The following is a 22,532-nucleotide window of genomic DNA, read 5'->3' on the forward strand; positions in this document are numbered from 1 at the left end:
AGACACGATTTTATGTTTATCTATTTTTAGTATAAACCAACACGTCGATGTTTGATTATGTAAGTAATAGCACTGAATCAACTGCAATCTTACCAGTATACTTCGTACATATTATAGTACAAAATATATTTGTATACCGATCGCTGTCTGTTTTTGATGTTCCAACGTTTTGGATCATATTTGCAATGTAGTCTACTGGGCTGCTGGTATGCGTGGTGTATGCGTTTGTTGGCCGATTGATTTATTACATCAAATGAGAGCTAGAACATAGTTTTTTCCTTCTCGCGCGTTACACTACGACAATAATTATGTTATTATTATCATCGTCGTCGTCGTCTTAACCTAACAGAGGAAAATGGCGGCTATTGTGTGTATTATTGCGATTGTGAGACTGGAACAACGACGCGCGCACGCGGCGGTAGGCAACGGCGAGAAGAATAAAGAAGCGAAGGATAAGAACAGAAAAAGAAATCATTTATCAAAGTACTGTTTGTTTTGTGTACTATTTATTATTATTTCTTCGGTTTATTATTACACGTATATATTTTTTTTGTTCGTAATATTTTTTTTTCAAAACGAAATACACTAACTTTTGTTGACCACGACGACCTACTTGTATTATAATGACGACGCCATTGTGGGCACGTACAATGCACGCATTGTCTATTTGCCTAGGCTTTATTGTAATAATAAAATTGTTTTTTTTTTATTTATTTTTTTTTTTTAACTCAACGCGGTGGTTGACTCTGTCGGTGGCAACGATATACCTGCCATATACGCACCTTTTGTCAGCTTGTCTCATCGGGTTGCATCATTTTTTTTTTTTTTTAACGCGTTATTCTAAGACTCCATTCACCTTGGCAGCGAGGTTCACATCCAATGTGTTTGTGTACGTGTGTGTGAAGAATTATAATGGTAAATATAAATATACTTTGTATTTATTTTATATAATATCGTATGCATATTAAAAGTTAATGTATTTGCATACATATACAAAGTGTATTTGTATCTTCATAGGATTCCGATGAATAATAATAAACACTGTTAGTAGGAATGTGCTCGAATTCTATAACTCAAACTTTTAAAACTCAAGAACTTGTATATCTTGACTTGTTTTTGTTCACATTGAATTTGAGTTACGAAATATGTAATGTATTATTATTATACTGAAGCTGCTAAGTACCGTACCGTGTTTATAGTATTATCATAATTTGCTATTATCCCGCTGCTATATGCGTACTGTGTATTTCTAATTATTATTTTAAACCTTTGCGCATGTTTATTATGGACAAGCGGTGCGTGAAACCGCTATGTATATATTTTCAAAGAATCAACTTTGCTTTTTCATCCATGTTATTGAACGTCGAGTTTCCCGAATGAATTTTGTTGAAAAATATATTGAAGAAGAGAAAACAAATATGATTTATCAGAAAAGTAAACGAGTACTTGTATTACGTTATATTATATAAGTTTCGGTAAATTATTCTTTGTCATTTTCGACAGAAAGCCGATATTCATATACGTAAAATTACCTACACATAATATATATATATATATATATATATATAATATGTTTCAACAGCATGTTTTATATAATAATATGTTGCTACCATACGACGCCTAAACGTGTTTCTATTATGTTTGGAGATTTTGAAAAACGTCTACTGCCGCGCACATATGTAGGTCAGAAAATTGACTTGTCGTGTATAATGCATATATATAATAAATATGTGCGACGCACCATAGTCGTCGTCATTTAGTCCATTTGTTCTGAAAACCATCTGTATACACGCGTAAACATCTGGAAACAGTCTCCGAACCCATTATTGCATTATCGACGACGACTTTAGTTTCGTCTCGCGAATATACATAGTATATATACTTAACACAACAATAAAATATACGTGTCGTTTGCCCATGCGGAAATCATCCTTGGTCCTTATACTCGTATATTTATAAAACCGAAAATCTCTACAGCAGTTTAATAATAAATTACATTGTATATTAGTATATATGTGGATTGTATTTCACGAAAAAGGGCCGACAGGGTAGAATTTGGTTTCTTTCCCACACGACTGTCTGTATGCATACCTATATCATATATGGGTGTACGTTGCTTTGGGTACCCTCGTTTCGTTGCAGCGTGTGTAACCTTAGACCTGCCATCACACATATGCTTCCTTCGCAAAGTCGTCGTGCTGCCGTTTTAATTAAAAGTCCTCTTCCCGGATAAGTTTTATAATTAAATAATTAATATACGATGTCCCTGCCGTGCATATTATAAGTATATGTATACATAATATTATAATGGATACAATACGAGTTTTCTGTCTATTCAAAACGATCGCTACTGCTGAAAACAATGCCCTTAGTTATATGTATACTATATATTGTATTATATTGGGTGTGGTAAACGTGTTGTTTTAAAATTTATTGGTTTGTCGAGATTACTATATTACGTGGTCAAAATTAACTCTATATTTATTGCACGAATATGTCAAATTGTCAACATTTACAAAAATCATAGTTTTTTCCCCTCTCCTTTTGGTTATTATCTGTATGCATTCGCCTAGTACTTACATTATGAGATTATCGTATTGTATAATATTAATAGAGTTCGTAAGTATTTTTTATACGCGTATACTTAGAATTCGATTTTGTTACAAAAATTACATGTAAAATACTACGCCTTATAAATTAACCAAGAAAACTGAATTTTCCCAAACCAGCAAAAAGCTTATGGAAACGTGCGAAATTGAGTTTCTTGTATATTGTAGTCTTTAAATATCTCGATATGGATTTCCTTAACATTAGATACATAAATACATAAACCGGAACTGTATTTGCGTTTGAGAAGAAAACAGTAATATGTTCGATTTTAATGGCTGAGTGTTGTAAAAAACGTAAGTAAGTGGTAAATATGTGCAGATATATTACTATAGATGAATACTATACGTGCACTTATGCGTGTGTATGATTTACGTGAAGGAAAAGGAAGAAGAGGAGAATAATAATACAATAGGATCATTATTTTTATTTTATTTTTTTCACCGCATTATATGTAGTCGGTAGGTAGAGGAAGGAGCGCCATCGCCATTGTTCGCGCGCAGTGTTTGTGTCCACCTGTGTGCATGTGCACGTGGCGGCGACCGCGGCGACGTGAAAATGTATTGTTGTCGGCAGCAGCCAATAGCAGCCCTTCGTCGGTCGCGCCAATCGCGTGCCGGCAGACCCTCCGAAAATGTTTTTTTTCCTCTCCTATTGTTTTTCCTCGTCACGCCTGTTCGGAAAGCAAACTGCGGAAAACCGCCTCCTTGGGCTCGTCGTACATTTTCTTGGCCGAACCAAGGTAATAACACGGAATCGTCGCGAGAAAGAAAAAAATACAAGATACGTTAAATATCATTCTATATTTATATTCGCATATCGATTTAACGTCCATCCGATCCTTTACATTATTTATTCGCTCATCATGTGCATAGTATAATATTCATAATTTACAATGGTGTATTATTTACACGGTACAAAATGTTATTTGTCATCAATCGATATGGTTTCTGCAGGTTTTTTTTAATAGAAATAAAAATTAAAAAATATTCCCGTTAACAGTTATTGTGTTATATTCTGTTTTAACAATATTCACATATACTTAATAATGGATGTAGCAGTAAGTATATACATATATATATAAATATCGTGGCACGTCAGTTTATTAATTCTTTTTAAATAATTTTTGTTTGAATTTTTACAACATATATATAGTTGGTATGAAACCGCGTACATACTATTGGAATAAGCGGACGATGAAGCCTTTGAGTTTGCTACGAGAAAAATTAAAAAATAAATTATTAAATTCCTTTTATAGAAGTATTTTTATTTTATCATTTGTCTTTCCGTAGGACCCTTTATATTGTATTTGAACAGTATACGCGTTGTATCGAGTTGTTTGCGGCGGTGGGCGTGCGAAAGTAAAATACGAAGGGTAATTCTCGGAAGGAACGGTTAAAAGTACATAATTAACGGAAAACATCATTTTATTTGTTAACCCTTTTTCCGGAAAATGAAAGGCGACAAAGGATGTTATCTATATGTTTTCCTCGTCGTTTTCCTTTATAAATTCTTTATTTTCCCTTCCATTCGACCTTATATAAATGTATTAACTGCAGTTTCTCAAACATTTACATAAATCTTTTAAGGTACGCTCATTGCTTCCTATATATCGCTATAACATGTATATAATTTATACCAAAACTACAATTATATACAGTAATAATATAACAACAATAACATAATTATTGTTAACTTTATTAATTCTAAAACAATAATAATTTTACAAAAAAAAACAATACGAATTCATGTACAAATTACTTAACCTTTTAATTCAGTATACATTTATAACATTTATAACATGGTTTGCGCATATATAAAGCCTGCAGAATTGAATTACGTTTTATCCCGGTTTCCCTGTATATATAATGCTTAGACGTTGTCGGATTACACGCAAGTATATACGTACTATATTTCTCGAGAGAAAACGGGAGGGTATGATCTTTCCCTATAGAGATAATATTCTTCCGATTTAATAAACAAATTTTAATTATACTTATAGCAAAACGAGCGTAAGCGTTTAATAAGATTTTCGCAAGTACATATACCACTAGATAAAAAATAATAATAATAATCACCCAAATTGTCTTGAACCGCAATAAAAGAATTATTTACTGTTCGCTATTTTTTAATAATCATCTTAAGTCTCTTTTTTCCTGCTTTTTGGTCGACCGCAGCGCCGTCGTTGTCACAATATATTCGGTAGAAACGAAAGGTATATTCTTCAGTCCGTTTATGACAAACTTTTATTTTGCCCCTTTTGTCTCAGTGCTTCTGCCATACCCATGCGTTCAACTTTTATATTTGTGTTTCTCGAATGATGTATTTTGACGCCTTGTTTAATCCGATAAAAAAAATATTTAAGTTTTGTTCGTTCTATAGTCTCAAAGCGAAATTAAATAATTATGTGCATAAATTTCCTTTTTAAAGCGTTCGTATAAATTTTGCAATATTGTTTCAAAAGCCTAATTGTTTTCAATTAGAACATAATAGTCTAACCGTTCCATATGTATTTAATTCCTAGTTAAATAATTTAAAAGAAAGAAAAAAAATCTACCAATTTGATTTTCATTCGACTATAGACGCTATAGTATGTTATGATGTATACTTCATAATTTATTTTATTTTCGGGTTGTTTAGGTTTGAGAAAAAGCATTGTACTATTATTTGTTTATGATTTATAATAATTTGTAACTTAACTAAGATCGTTGTTGTCTTAAGACATCGGGGAAGTATAGTTAAGTATAATTAATACATTGGTATGTTTCCACGGCGACGTATGTAGTAGCTACCTGGGCATATTATGTCATCAACTCTAAAATCAGTTTAGTTACAAATACAACCAAAGATTTATAATTTGCCTACTAATGCATCATATCAACCATGTGTTGGTTTTTTTTTTGTGTGTGTGTGTTTTTGAACTTGTGTTTATAATAACCGCTGTACAATACGTCGAGGATCGCTATTGTCAGTTATCCTCCGCTTTGGACAACCCTACAGTGCACATTAATAATAATGATACACGTACAACTTTAAGACACGAAATAAATATTTCGTCACGTCGTGTCGAACGAATAAATGCCCAAGAAGAAAATAATTATAATCGTTACAATAACATTACGAAGACGAATGCTTTTTGTTGCTGCTGCATTCGTGTTTTCGAAATGTGCGTCTCGTTCTCCTGGCCAATTAATTTCTTCGGCCGTACACGACAACCGAGACACACACATACGGGTAACGGGTGCAAGACGTCAATCGATGGCGCACGCGTTTTATTATTACCTTTTTTTTTCTCTCTCCTATATCCTTTGCGCCGCGTAATAACGTCGTCACACGCTACAAAACGCAGTTCGGTTTCACGGGTGGCGGCGGCGGCGACAAACCGCACGCTGACAACCGCTCCTGTCAACACGTCACTGCGCCGATGTATGTTTTATTATGTAAAAACTTATTACGACTCGCACCTGTGTTCGTGTGTGCCGTAGACGGGGCGCGCGGCGATGATTTTATTTTACATTTTTCCCCTCCGCGTCGTATCCGATTTCCCAAGGAAAAACCGATCAAGAACGGGCGTGCGCGCTCATCGTATATCGTTGCATCTTCGAGGTATATTATGATTCGTTCATAAATAATACATCAAATAGTCAAATGACCATAACGCGTGTCTGCGTGTAGACATATTAAATTGTGTTCCGTATAATATACATAAAAATATTATTTATATCCGCGCAGGTAATTTCAGCAATTGTTGAAAACAGACAGTGTAGAAAATTTAAATTTTAATCCCCAACACCAGGAATATTTTACATCTTGTGCTCTCGAAGATTTTATGCTTTTGTATTATACTAGATCCTATCTCACATCTGTTACAATGTACAGCATTCGTACGCTATTGTTATTCCCGATGAACGATTTGTCAATATAACATACTACGGCCGAAGGTTCTCGTCTGCGATAGAATGACCGTTTCGTGTTCGTTCGATTTTAACGACCCTTTTTTTTTTTTTTTTGTTTTCGAACGTAATCCGAACCCTGCGGGGTTCTTTTTTCTTTGGTACGACCTTCTAAAACAGTTCGATCGGCTAGACACCCCCGGTGACCGCTATAAATCATCGACACATTTCATTTTATTTCGAATTTTTGACAGTTGTTTTCTTCTCCGAAACACAATCTGTTCGCAATATGTGTTTTCCGACAAAATGCTCACTCTCTGTCGCTCTAAAGACGCCTTCACTGTCGGTCCACCACCACCACCACCACCACCATCTCAGCAATCATCTCGGCAATGTATCGCAATCATAATAAATATCGTCTCTCGCGTAAATCCCGTGGACGGTTGTGGGATAAAGTCAACTGAACGCGTGCGTTAACGTGCAGCGGAGGGTAATCTCCGTAGTAAATTCTCTATTGGCCATGTATTTTTCCTTGTACAGCCCTTGTTATTACATGCGATGCTCTCTTGTCGGAAACGATTTTTTCAGAAGCCCAATAATTACCCCCGTGCGCGCCGCGCGCGAAGATATATATATATAAAATCTTATATTTATGTACACACACTCAGTTGAACAATCCGGGTGAAAACGACTCGCGTGTCGGATGATATTGTCGTCCGATAATATTTTCGCTGTCGTTGTACATTTGTGTCGGTTCAATGGTGAAAGGACAAGGAGGACACCGCGACGGTGTGCGCGTACGCACCGCAGCGGAATCGCGCGTTAATCTCTTTTCGTCCGGGGGGGCCGACCGATTCCCAGCGGACCGTCGCGGCAACCAGTGTCGAAGAATATGATGAGAATCTTTTGGCGGCAATAACCTTCCCCCGAAAAATGAGCGGCTTATACACGTTAGAAGCCTGCGCCGCAGCGGAGCACGTCCCTGCGCATAACGACCGAATCGTTTCCCTCGTGATGCGAAAATTCAGGGTTTTCGCGGTTGGTTTTTTTTTTCTGCAGGTGATCGAAAAACGTGTGTGCGCGCGATATCCATGTGGTTTTTGTTCGGTTTAATTTTCTGTTCAAAGGGCGTTTGTTTCGCCGTGTTTTAATAATAGCAATGTACGTGCGTTTGTAACGACAAATCACAAAGGTCGGAGGGTTTTTTTTTTAACGAGATCATTAATTTCCGTAATGCACGGTTCGTAATACAAGTCGCCGCCCGCCTTCATTGCATTATACGCCGCGCAGCAGAGCAGCACACACGGTTAATCCGTGTTTACGACTGTTCGGTTAGAGAGCGGAGCGGAGAGGAAAAATGATAACAGTCGCCAAAGTTGTCATAATTCATATTTTTCAGGCATGTGGTGTAATATTTTCACATAATTTTACCCCACACTCGTGGCCCTCTCCCAGTGGTCGCTGCGAGTTTTTAATAATTTATAATAGAGGAAATCTTATTTACAGTTTCGTACGCACATAATAATATAATAGACGACGTTCTTTTTCGTCATTAAATGATGTGTTTTTTGTTGGCGCGTCGCTCTCTGAATGACCGTCTTTGTCTTTTGTATTCACGCGTACACAGTACGTTCGCGCACGCACAGAGTCGAATAAATATTGTAATAAATTAACCTGGAGACCGATTTAAAAAATATTATCTTCTTAGTCGTCGTCACTGTCGCTCGCGCGTGTGTTGACGGCTCTACAACGGTCGGCCGAGTTTATTTTTGATATTCGTTAAAACGTCCTTACGCCCGTACGTTTATATATATATATATGTTTGACGGGGAAATAATAATTATAGTTATAAAACGACAAGGGTTCCTCCCCCAGAGGAATGCGGCGGCATATTAGCTATTCGCGCGGAATATTTATTTTTTTTCCCGTCGCTCGATTATATTATGATGCACTCAAGGCCAATAAACTATAAGGAAAAAAAATAAAACCGTCGCGTGCGCTGTTCAAAATAAATTTCCGTTGTTATTCGGCGGACGTGCGGGTACACTACACGCGTAATAATAGCTTGGTTGTGTATATGACGCGCATGCGTGTAAATTATACTTTATGATGTAAAGTCGAAAGAATCGTGACGATTTAATATATCACAGTCACCGCTGTGTACTAATCGTTCGAAGCATATAAAATGTGTCAAATATAATAATAATATTAACAATAAAACGCGTTTCCTGTCGAAAACAAAAGGTCCACGCTATGCGAGCGTGTGTACAGTGTACAGGATGCTCGCCGGTGCACTATGTGCTATCAGCTGTTTTTTTTTTTACGGACACGACAAGTGTTTTGTATGTGCGTATACAGAGGAAACGAACATATGGTAAATGTCAAACGTATTACGAGGTCATGTATGTACGAACAAGAGGAAAAAAATAGAAGATGAACTCACACGGGACAAAAAAGAAGATTACAAAACTACAAGAGTAAGAGTAGGGTAGTAAACGTGGAGCGAGTGGGGACTAGATATGGCATTATGGTTCTTAACGCAACCGCGCAAAGTCTCGGTCTTAGCTAGGTCCGTTAAAAGGTTTTTAACGATTTACGCTTTTGTCAAGAGCTACAGGGACACAACGAGTGCACGACAACTTCGCTATGTGTGCAGGGTTATCCATGTGATATTTTGCAGCGGTGAGGAAGAGATTTCGTGGTCAAAATACAAATTATTAATCTTTTACTAACTCTCAACTCCCATCTAATACATTGCCTTGTGAATTTTTCATGTACTTTTATCTTATATCCCGTTTACTTATAGTTTGGTTATACATTTATTGCTATGCTCGGAAACATTATTTTTAATCTCATCAACATCGCCGTAGACTTTTTAGAAGGAAATCGTGTTTGGAAATTAGGATAAATGATCAAGTCATCGTTAATGATAAATTTATCATAGCGAAGTAATTCATGTAAAACACAATGTATAGTTAGTTAGTTAGTTATAGTTAGTTTACGAACGTCTCGTCCACTGCGACTCGATTTATTTCCTATTCCGGAAACTTAGTAAGAACATGTACTGTATGTTTCACAATTTTAGATTAACGCATGTGTAGCGCGCACACGAGTACGTAATTCATAGTTACTGGGTTTACTCGTAGATGATCGTAAGTCGTTCACTTCACGTCGCACGAAAAAGATTGAAACGTTATTTTTACGAAGACATGCGTCGCCAGGTACAACAATTTGCCATTGTCAAATCGCGGTCGACAGTGTCATTAGTAATCTAAACCATTCGAGCGGAGAAGAGGACACACATTTCATACTGAACTTTGGCAAAGATTTTAATCAATTAACCGGAAAGAACTCGAGACATGCGCGTACATATGTTTACACACACTTTTATTTAGAAAAGTGAAATCGCGCAGCAACTATTTTGGCGCGTCCTGCCCGACCTAATGAACCAATTTTACTCTTATCTTGGCAAACGCACGTGCACGCACACCATTGCGATATCTTTATACCGATGCGCCGTTAAAAAATATCAATAATGAAGTATATTATTGACAACATTTTCGTGTGTAGATGAAATTTTCGACTTTTCTGCACCATAACTATTACGAGCGTTATCTCAAAAAAATAAACTTTCCGACGCTTTAGCGCTCTTTGAACATTTCCAAGTCAAAATTAGTACTTCTATCGTTACATCGTTACATCGTTACATCGTTCCTTTATTAATTGATTCGAGTTGGTCAGAAAGATATATGTATATTGAGTCTATTAGTTTTGTTTATTACAATCGTTTTTTATGGGATTGACAATCAACGTTCCCCGTACGGAGCGAAATACATGTGGTGGTGAAATGTTTACTCCGAAAGGTCCAAAACCTGTCGCAATTGATAAACAGCGTAAGGCTTTTATAGTAAAAAAAAAATAAAATAACAACACATTCGTGACATTTCACCTCCACAAAATCTTAAAAAGCTACGGTTGCTCAGTTCACTAAGAAAATAATTTAAGAATAGTACGGTAACTTAAGCCTGTCTTATGAAATCACAAATACGCTTTAGAAGTGATTTATTAGACAAAAAAAAAAAAAAAATGACTGATGTAACAATGAAAAAGAAGTCGACTGACAAACCGTGTTTGTTTTTTCCATTGCAATGCTCAATACTTGGAGACCTTATTTTTTAGATTACCCTCGTATATAACATAAAGATAAAATATATACACACACACTATAATACATTCATTATACTGCAATAATAAATCCGATTTTGTGTATTTATTATTATTATTATTTTAATTCTCTCTATGGTGACAAGTAACGTTGCACAAGCGAGAGGGGAGGTAGTACAAGCTATATATGTATATAGGTGTGCAGAGGTGTATATTGTATGTATATTGAAAAACCTCGTGACGGTTGTTTATAACGCTCAGGACTAAGGAGTGAGGGTTGGTTAGGCCTCATTAAAAATATAATTCTTTGAAATAACCGCGTTGTTAAAAAATAAAAACCGCGACACACTTGTAAAACACCCCTGCCTACACTTGCGCCGATCGGACGGCCGTCATATACACTTCACCACCACCGCTGAAGTAACACAAAACTCTATTATTATTATTCATTCGGATTTATTATTATTTCTAAAGTGAAAACTCTTTGTGTTAGTGTTCTTGGCGTTTGCCATTGTGACTTGTTCTCGCGTTCTCCGTGGGTCTTATGTGTATAGGTACTAGCGATTATAATTATTATTATTATAATTACGATTATTATTATTATCGTGTATCCCCCTGACTCAAAGAGTTTTTCCCCGCCCACTCATCGTTTTCCACCGCCATTTGTGTACAGTGGATGTGTGCAGTGTACCACCTCTATCGTCAACTGTTTTTTATCGCACAATTAAGTAGGTGCATATCTGTGCACAATTGCATGTATAATATTGTAAAGTATGAAAAAATATAATTATAGTTATACAGTAATTATTTTTTTACCAAACACTATATTCTCTTTTTTCTTTTGATAATGTATAAAACTATACACATAACATCGGATTTAACATCTGCTCTGTTAAGTTACTACTGGATATAGGTTAACCGACGGTAAATTTTCAAAACCGCTAATTTTTGTTCCCATAACTTCCAAATCTACCGAAAATGAAATTAATATTTTAGTTATAGATAATCATTGGCTATATCAAGAAGAATTTTTTAATTGTATATATAATACAAAACTAAGCCCAACAAAATATATAATATAACAATAATTAATAGTTCTATTGATATCGCTTATAAAACCATTATCATCATATATTTGTATGTAATTATCGTATAAATGTATATATATATATGTGGTGGTAAAATAATTATTTAGTTCTACGTGAATATTTTATATTAAACATACGACAGTTATTCAATAATATTATTATTATTATAATTATTAAAATCTGAAACTCACGATTTATTAATATTCCTTGTACAGTTGGACCACTTTAAATACATACACTTTAACAAATGTCGCGTGTTGAACAAGTATACCCGTATGTGATTCCTTTCCGTTCAATGTACACTTGCCGTCGACGATCGGTTCAAAAAATCCGTTGTGATTCATTTGGTACTAAACACGTAATTAGCTTTTAGATTTCGTCGTATGTTAATCTCGTAATTGGCCTTCCTCGTATTGTCATTCTGCCGCACTACCCCTTTGTGTTTGACGTCCTGCATTCTATTTTTTAGTTTCGACGCGACAAGATAATGTAAGCATCACAACCCTCTTCCAGTGTAAACTATCACAATCATGTACATATTATATACCTTTATGTGTACAATACAGTACACATTACGTTGACAGATTCGACAACAGTCCATTTAGTTTATTGATGGAGACAAGTGAAAGCTAATGACCATCGGGGTACTTATTATATGTATATAGTATATAGTATATACGTGAAAATAATAAAAAAAAATCCCAAAATAACAACAAACAAAACCGTGTGTATAGTACGTATGATGACAGAGGGAGAGGAAAAACTGGATAACTACGTAATGTACCTAATGATTTCTGGGGGGTCGACCCTAAGTTTCTCGGTGTGGATAGTCGGTGACGACAAAGCGTTGTGATTACACATCGTGTACATGTGTGTGTGTGTGTATGAATGTCTGTCGCTGGACCGCGGGGACGTTATTATTACTTTGCTGTTTATTAAAGAGAATGCACGTCGTCATATTATCGTCATCATTCGATATCACATAAAACGTGTATGTGTATAAAATGTTACATTGTTTGCTCGTCCACGTTGTATTATCCGCAATGTTATCTCTCTTTGATACCACCGCTTCAGCCACAATCCCCTCAAGGGCTAATCACACACACACACACACACACACTCACTTACTATTTAATCTGTATTGTTGGCCTTTGTTGTGTTGCACATATAGATATTAAAAACGTACAGATAAATATTACACACATATGCCATGTGTGTAGTTTGTGCTATTATCATGTATAGGAATCACATGTTAGCTGTGGCATCTGTTCTCGATTATCAACAACAAAAGTATTTTGCCCACGAGTTGCCCGAATTTATCGATCAACGTTTTTGACGCGCTTTAAATCCTTTAAAACAGTTACACAATATAAAATACATAATAATTATGTACATTAACTAAAACTGTGTCAAAATCAGGCACTATTTAACATCGTGTTTTCATACAACTCTCATGATATAAAATAATATATGTAAACCAAATAAAACGGTTTATTTTAAATTAACAGCGTTTAAAATTATGACTAGTCGTTTTTTAAACTATAATGTCACGTTTCGCAATCAACAATCATTACGCAATGGTGGTTAAGACGTAGTGGAAAATTTTTTTTCGGATTCTATTTGTAGTTGGGTACGTAAGCGGTTATTGAAAGTGTATACGCGTATTTTCGATCGAACCCCGACGCGAAATTTACAATATTATTCTTAACTCGTTGGGAACGTGTAGATTTTCACGTACAGAGACGACCGCACGTGGATTATAAAAATACAAGAAAACCGAACACGTAATAATTGGAATTGCGGCATGGTAATGTAATTATTTATTCGAGGACTCTAGTAGTGTATATATGTATGTATATACACAATGATAATAATAGTAAAACCGTAGGTCGCGTGTGATCTCGATCTCTAAAATCGGCGGCACGTGTATACGGGGATCCGATCAATCGGAGAATAATTGTGCACATGCGACACTACAACAACGGTGTATTTTATATACACGTTGGTCAGGGGACGTGGGGAATCGTATACGATAATTATTCACCTAATCCTCGGTTATCTTCTTCCGAGGTCCTGGGTCCGATGTCGCTCCTCCTCTACACGGCACGCGCTCAATAATCCAAAACAAATATATATAATAGATGTATACATACACACACACACACACGTATATATAAATATATATATATATTATATATTTCGTCATTCCGTTGACTGCCAAGATGAGGGATGGGGACGACAGGGTGAAGGGCGAAAAAACTGAGCACGGTAAAAACTAAACACAATATGTGGAGAATAATTAGAACGTAGTATCATTGTTTGCATTTGGCATATACGTACCACTCGTGTGATTCGGGTAGAAGAAAAAATAATAATAACAGACACACCACGCGAGGGCTGCTTCCTCTGCGCGTGCACACACGCCCGTGCTCGAGCAGCGTACACAGTTTCACTTTGAAGTGCATTGTCAACAATAACACTGCACACGTCCTCCGCGCACGCATATTGCATTGCGTGCGCGCACGAATCTGCGGGGCGGTCCTTATGTGTGTGTTGAAATCTCCTCTGCGGTGTACGTTATAACATTTCAATTGCCCCGGAGACGTCGCGACGTGGCGCGTACACAGTAGTGCGCACTTGTATAGATTTTAATTTTAAATGATCATGTTCGAATTGTTTTTTTCCGAACGGAAGCGAAATAATGAAAACACGTATACGGATCACGTCCCGGCGAAATGTTTTACTTTCCGTTTTCATCGGCTGCTGAGCCAAACTTTTGACAAGCGAATACGGCTGTGCCGGCTATTTAATGTCGTCTTCGGATCGAATAATATTATACAACGTCTCCGTGCTGGTCGCAATCGATAAGTATCGTGAATTAAAAATTGAAAAGAACCTCGCGTTTAAGGGTAAACACAAGGCGTGCGATTCAAAGACCGTAACGACCGTGGTGGTCGGGTTCGTTCAATATTCATAAATGACTACGCGCGCCCCCACGAAATACATAATAGTAAAAAAAAAAACATAAAAATCTTTTGCTTCGCAAATTTTCGGGTCACATCACACAAAAAAAAAAAAAAAAAACAACGACAAAAAGAATAATTTAAAAGCATTTTCTTTTTTATCCTTGAAGCGAGCATTGTATGAATAAGTCAACAGAAAAGGTGACGTAACAGTGTACTGCTTGCCGTAAGTGCTTTTTCCGATGCTGCCAGTAAACCCACTTTATGCGAAAATATGACACGAAAAAAAAAATATATAAACACCACCAAAAAAACTTAGCGCCCTTCCGAAGAAACTCGTTAATATATATATATATATATATATGTTTTTGGTAGAAATAAAAACCAATTTTTACGTAAAAATTAGTTTTTTTTTTCTTCCAAAATTATTCACGCCCTGTTCTGTCTGTTTCGCAAGCGCACATTACTGCACACTATTATCCGGTCGAATTGCTGCCGTCATGTATATGTGTCAGTGTGTATACGAGGAAATTGTCGTATAGGCGTTAAATAATCTAATAAATAATAATAAATCTAAAGAATTGGATGGTTGCCTCAAATGTCGCCGCTAGGCTCCGCTGCCATATACTCTCTCATACGACGACGACGATGGTATATTATTATATTTTAAGTACTGGACGGTTGCCACGATTTCGCACTTTGTCTTTCGGCCATAATCTTTTAAAAATGCTCTGCATTCATGTGCGTGTGTGAGTGTGGACCAGAGAACTCGAAAGAATTAAACAAACAACAATTCACTTGTATTTCACTACGAACCGAGTCTGCAAATAACGCATGTATACGCTGATGAAAAAAAAGAACCGGTAACTATTTTCATATACACATCTCATCGACTCAAATATTATATGGTTCACCATCGTATATTGGTTTTCACCAGTGCGTCACTACTTCCGGTTACACTTGAAAACCGCTATGATGTGCGTTTAAAAAGAGTCTCCATGTGTGCGAGTGTATGGATTTTTTTTTTAGTATCGTCCCTGTAGAACCTACCGATATCGTATTAAATTTATATACACATACCTATGCGCCATTCGGACGAAAATACGATTTGCGAATCGAACTAGACATGCTTATGATTCACCGTGGAGTAAGAATTGCGTGACGAAAACACATGTTTAAATTGCACCGGAAACCGGAACACGACGATATTAATAAATAAATTAGCACATATGCGTAACGATATTGTACTTGATGCGTTGGATTCCTCACAGAAATGGTTTTCGTTTGAAATGAGAATTAACGTGGTGATGAGGACTGAGGAGTAGAGGGGGAGCAGGATGTGTGAATACTGAGGCGGTGGAACACCGCTTCGCTGTTGCGATCGAGATGAAAAAAAAGATTTTGACTATTCGGATAATTAAAACTAAAAAAAAACGACGTATAACAATAAAACTGTCACGTGGGGGAGTGTATAAACGAGACACGAAAGAAAAAAAAACCGCCGTCCCTTGACAGTCGTGTGCAGAATTTATATACTTGGCTCAGATACATGTGACACACTCACATATATTAGTTTATGTTTTACTCAGAATCGTCCGCTCATCTATAAACATTCATTAATCAAATATACGCGATTTTTAAGTGGCCGTTGTTCATCGTTGTCGTAGTCACTGTTGGCTTTGTCATGGTAAGCAAGTCGCACAATATTTCGTCGTATCCATTTCAATATATAACATACATATATATATATATATCACTACTATTAATATATTGTTATCATTATAAATATACCGTTCCGTGATATTATTTTTTTAATTTTCTTTTTTCACGATTTCAGTTCGGACACCTAAAAGGATTACCGAGCTTACCGAATCCTCAGTCGATGTTCTTTCTACCGTTGTTGGATCAACTGCGCAATTTGTCAAATTGCTCCAACGCATCTACGTTGGCCGGTCAACAGCAGCAGCCTTCAACCACGACGGCGACGACAACCAACGTTAACGTAAGTACCCGATGTTTTTTACAAACATATTTTACTCTCGGCTTGGTTATCAATTTTTGGATTGTGTAAATGTACGCATCTGGACGTCTGTATTATACGACGTTATACCCGCGTGAAAATTGATTATGAGACCTCGATGTATTCATTCCGTCTTTCACCTAACGTTTCCTCGGCCGTCTTCTCTGTTATTAGGAATCGCGTTGCTGTTTTCTAAAAATTATGTTTACGAAAATAATATTCCTACGGTTTCTCTTATCGAATTCGAATGTATGTTCATTGTTTGGTTTTTGCTCATCTCGCAGGTCGGATGGTCGAACAACGGCAGACCGCCATCCGTGTCGTCGGCTAGTCTGTGTCCAATGCAACTGCAACAGGAGCAACTGCAGCGAATGCAACACACGCCATCGCCCCAGGCACAGCAGCAGCAGCAGCAGCAGCAGCAGCAACAATCATCGGCGGCCGACCCGGATGCGCCACTGAACCTGACCAAACGCAAGTCGCCCACGCCTCAACCACAGCCGCCGCCGCCGTCGACGACGCCACAGCATCACCAACAACAGCAGCAACAGCAGCAGCACCTCCAGCAGCAACAGCAGCAGCAGCAACAGCACCACTTCCAAATGCAACAATCCGTGTTCAAGAAGAGGACTCTGGGTGACGTCACCGTCAGCTGGAACTCGTCCTCGTCCCCGCCGGCCACCACGCTGAGCACGACCAACAGGCGGTCCGGTTCGGGCCAGGGACTAGTCAGTCCACCGGCCGCGGCCACGCCGAAACTCTTGCCTCCACCTATACCGGTGCCTAGAGGATTCATGCCCTACGCCGGCATTCCGCCACCACTGCACAACTCGTCGGCCGGTGAGTTTTTTTTTATTTCCGTTTATTATAATACCTTATAATATTAATATTCAAACCATCTTCAACATTTATTTTGGTACTTAAAATATGTATAATGTTTATATGTATATATGTTATACTTTAAAATCACTGCTTGAAAATCGTATAATAATGTTGAGTATGTAATACACTTTTATGCTGTAGCTGTCCGGTTGTAATAATTTATAATATAGTTAGATTTATTAAAAAAAAAAATATAACTCATTTCTTTTAGAACCGATGTGTGCCATTAATCCTATATGAGTCAACGAAAATTGCAGTCGCGAAAATTCAAACAGTATAAATTATTTTCGTGTGAGCCTTGGAAATCGGTTTATTGGAAATCCGGTAAACCGTTAATGACTTATTATTCGCTTTATCGAACCTACCTCGGCGCTTCACGGTTCAATGCAATAATTATTTTCTTGTGTTATCTGCGCACATCTGCGTTGTTCGATAATTTGAAAACGAGTCTGATGAGAATATAATTTATTATTGTATTCTGTTTCAGATTAAACACAATATTGTTTTAACCTGTAGGGTTTTTTTTATATTTTTCTTCCATTAATATTTTGTAAACACAACATGAATGTAAAAGAGAAGAATACCCGCGTGTTTTTTCTTTCAATAACTCGTTTAACGGCATCTAAGTGGTGTCGCCTGACGACTTGCTATAGGGTCAGACTTCAATGTTTGGGTCTCTTGAATGGATCTTATCGATGTACACGTAAGAGGTCAAGCGATAAATCACCTTATTATTAAAATATATTTAATTTTGTAATTAATTAATAACCGCTTTTATTTTTTCGTCTGTCTTAAAAAAACTGTAATGATACTTGTGCTTGTGTAATTGTACAAATACATAATACCCATTTCACTGTTTATATTATATATATTTATTATTTTCAATTATGTGATCGATTTAAACAATAACTGTGTGTTAATATTAAATTTAAAAAAACACTAAAATATATTTCATAGTAAAATACATATGAATTGGCAAAAATGAAAAATATAATAGTCTCATTGGAATTAAAATAATAATGGACAAATAATATTTTTACTGCACTTTGAACCTTCTTGCTATCTAAACCGTTCGTCGGTCGCGATCTAATTGAAAAGAAAACCACGTGTAAAAATAATATAATATAGAATGTAGACGAATAAGGAGATCAAAGTTTATGCGTTCGATTAAAAAACATATTATAATAACAATAATGATAATGCTATATTTATCCCCGATAAACTCATCACGTAGCCAAATATTATTGTTATCACGATGTAATGTTGTTTTTACAGGTAAAAGACTTAGCTTATCGCCCGGCAAGGACGGCGACAAGATGTCGCCTTATCCAGGGCTCCAACTGTATACACAGCATCAGCAACTGCATCTCCATAGAGAAGAACTTTCCGAAAACATGGATTTAGGTAAGCGCGATAACTATAAAATATTGTTGCCTATTGATATGGGATTTGATTATTTTTTTGTTAATTTCCTATAGCCTGGGGATCCGGCGATCCAAACTTTAAACTCGCCGATGATACTAGCGATAGAAGTGAGTGTAAAATCAGTAATTTTCATTCTACCTAGACTATACAGAAATATCGTAGAAAGTTGCATTACAAAAATGATGGGATCGCAAGCGATTTTCATTAATAATCTGTATATTTTACGAGTGCAACCATTTTTCCAAAATTTTATTAACGATGTTAATAAAGCTAATGATGTTTAACAATGTTGTGTTTTTTTCTGCAGGTCGTATGATACGACAACAAAAGAAAGATGGCGAGCACATAAAGAGACCCATGAATGCATTCATGGTTTGGGCTAAAGATGAAAGACGAAAGATTTTGAAAGCTTGCCCTGATATGCACAATTCGAACATTTCAAAAATATTAGGTAGGTAACCTTTAAACGTGTACATAACAGATTTAATAGTATTTGTACCTGAGTTTGAGAGAACCTAAATATCAGCCCCACTTTTTTTTAAATACACTTCAAGCGCTTAAAATTATAATTATTATTTCCAATGTTTTAGACAATATACATTTTTTTTTAATTCCTAGAAATTGTAAACGAATTAGAGTTCCCCACCTGTTTTTACCATTTTAGGCATTACTATTGAGCCCAAATGCACTTTTACAAATGATGTCACGCTATTGCTTAAACTCATAATATACGTTAAAATATTTATTAAAACGGTGTGGTTTTCAGGTGCCAGATGGAAGGCGATGACAAACGCTGACAAACAGCCGTACTACGAGGAACAGTCGCGGTTGTCCAAGTTGCACATGGAAAAGCACCCGGACTACAGATACCGACCCAGGCCGAAGCGGACATGTATGATGAACGGCAAGAAAGTGAGGATATCCGAGTACAAAACGCTGATGAGGCAGCGCCGGACCGAGATGCGTCAGATTTTTTACGGAGGTGAAGGTTCAGGCCCTTCGGGTTCCGGGCCCACCGTGGCCGGCACCAGTTTCGGGTATCAGCCCGACGGGTCAATATCACCGGATATTATGTACTCGCCGACCAATTCTCCGTCCTTCGGTGGCGACAGTCACGACGAGGACTAGGTGTATACTACATAAAATGTTCGTCCTTTCTCCTCGTCTTACGTCTACTATGCAGATACTGTTAACCGGTCGATGCCACTTCTTCCGCCGTCATTCAGAATGTCATATTATATTATGTGTGTGTGCGTGTGCGTGTGTCTTTGAGTGAGTAGCGTCAACTCATATCGTTGTTGATCCTTTTTTTCTTTGTTATCTCCGCCTACGTTCCGACACCGCTTTATTAACCAGTATAAAAGGCCAGTACACTCGACTACTGATATATGCATTATAACGTGTATGTGTATATATTACAGTACTGTACATAATATACTATATACTTTCGATACGTGTGTATACGCATAGTGTATATTGGTAGTCGTTGACCAATATTAACCAAACGTAAATGTGTAGTATAAATTACTATTTTATTACAGTAATGATCGTACGTGTAGAAAAATGTATAAATTATTATATTATATAATCTGTAATTATTAGTAAAACGAAAAAGAAAAAAATAATATCGCGCGTTTATAACAATATTGTATTTTAGTGGTTATAATAAATATAATATTTTTAGTGTAAATTGTTAATAATAATTTTTGTAGGAGACAACGTTCCGTTAAGCATTTTATTCATGTCTCCGTTAATTTTCTATAGACCTAATATAATATTGAACTGGCAAAGTAAAATTTTAAATACGAACGTTATTTTAACGGTTGCTAATTTATTAATAATATATTTTATGTGTAAATAATAAATCTTTTGTGATAATACAATTTTAAAAATTGTACACACACACGCACCACATTCACACACAAGCGCGTGCGTCATGTACATATTTTATATAGTATATATGCGAGATTTTGTAATTTCTTATGTTTTGCCGTAACGGCGGCGAGTTACATCGCAGTGATCGATTGACAAAATAGTAAATAATATAATATTATTAAAATTTGTGTAACCATTATTATTATTTTCTTCGAACGAGAAGATACTTAATTGCCTGTACATATATATAGTTATTGATACATAGTCGTACAAACGCCGCCGTCGGCTTTATGATCTCTGTTTTATTATTATTTTATCGTGATGGTAAGAAATTTTTATTAGTCTACTGTATTTTATTTTATTTTATTTTTTTTTATTATTTTTTTTTTTTTATGCATATTTTGTACATATTGTATAATAATTTTATTAAATATTTATAACGTATATAAGGAGACTAGCATTTATAGAGACAAAACTAAATTTTCTTCAAACATATATTATAATTCAGTTGTACGTAATAATGTAAATAATTAGATATTAAGGTAGATAATGTAGTAAATAAGTAGATTTATTGAAGTCAATTTCGCTAATCCTCTCCCAACCCATCTCAAACGCCAGTTTCCATCATCATGGTACAATGCCTGATATTTTTTATAACTTCAATTTTAATTTTGTTCTCTCTATTTCGTCTCCTCAACTCCTCTCCAACAAATATTTGTTTTTTGTTTTATTATTATTATTTTATTTTTTTTCATATGCGTACATACATAATGAATAGATTTACTTTTTATTTTCTTTACATAATATTGTTATATAAACTATAGTATTATGATTATTATCAAATCATAATATTTGAATGTGAATCGATGTTTTAATGTATTACAAGAAAAAAAGTCTGTTTAACTTTTTATTATTATTATTTTTATTATTTGTAAATATGTTTTTTTTTTTTTTTAATTTTAACGAGCAATTACTTAGACAGATTGTTGTTATATTGTATAAAGATAAACCTGTAAAAAAAAAAAAAAAATTGATCAATATTTTATCAATCGCCAACGCAATAGATTTTGTTGAAAAAAACAATACTCCGTTGCCAAATTTCCTTTTAATTAGCTAAATGGTGTCATCGTTTTTTGTACAATAATAATTTATAATATATATTTAATACATTTATCAATTTAAGGTATTTTATAATCCTGTGTGTTGTACTAGTGTGTGTATACATTAGATAGGTAGTTATTTATTTTGTTTCTTTCATTGTCTGAATTATTATTATAAAACATATTATATATAATATTCTTTATTCTTTGTCAAAGTGTTAAAAAAAAAGCATACAAATTGAATGAAATATAGTAAAAATATTATTAATCATTTTTGCTTTTTCATTAAATCAACACATAAACTGGAAAAAATTTAAATTAGTATGTATGTGAAAAAACAAAACATTAGTGTTTGAAATACAGCAATTAACTCTACTGGTTACAATTATTGGATATTTATTACTGTAAATTTACAGCACCAATAGAATAATGATTAATGATTAATATCATTTTTCTCTTATAAGTTATATAATATTGGGGTTGAATAATAATAATATTATAAACAAAGGAAATTA

At 35.5% G+C, this 22,532-nt stretch overlaps 1 protein-coding gene across 2 annotated transcripts in view; it reads left to right on the top strand.

Annotated features, from left to right (window-relative positions):
* The window catches only part of LOC112680253 (alpha-protein kinase 1-like), a 123,170-nt gene extending 102,540 nt beyond the window's left edge, over positions 1–20,630 (top strand). The window contains exons 7-12 of one of the 2 annotated variants that reach the window (XM_025550289.1): positions 16,553–16,717; positions 17,020–17,575; positions 18,893–19,021; positions 19,096–19,149; positions 19,350–19,493; positions 19,809–20,630. In XM_025550289.1, the coding sequence (XP_025406074.1) occupies positions 16,553–16,717; positions 17,020–17,575; positions 18,893–19,021; positions 19,096–19,149; positions 19,350–19,493; positions 19,809–20,170 (1,410 nt within the window). In that variant the 3' untranslated portion in view covers positions 20,171–20,630. The remainder of the gene's footprint in view (positions 1–16,552; positions 16,718–17,019; positions 17,576–18,892; positions 19,022–19,095; positions 19,150–19,349; positions 19,494–19,808) is intronic. The other variant, XM_025550291.1, reaches the window with a different exon arrangement.
* The last annotated feature ends 1,902 nt before the right edge of the window (positions 20,631–22,532 follow it).

This window comes from Sipha flava, unplaced genomic scaffold (genome assembly GCF_003268045.1).
Source record: "Sipha flava isolate LNK unplaced genomic scaffold, YSA_version1 175_pilon_pilon, whole genome shotgun sequence".
Lineage (NCBI taxonomy): Eukaryota > Metazoa > Arthropoda > Insecta > Hemiptera > Aphididae > Sipha > Sipha flava.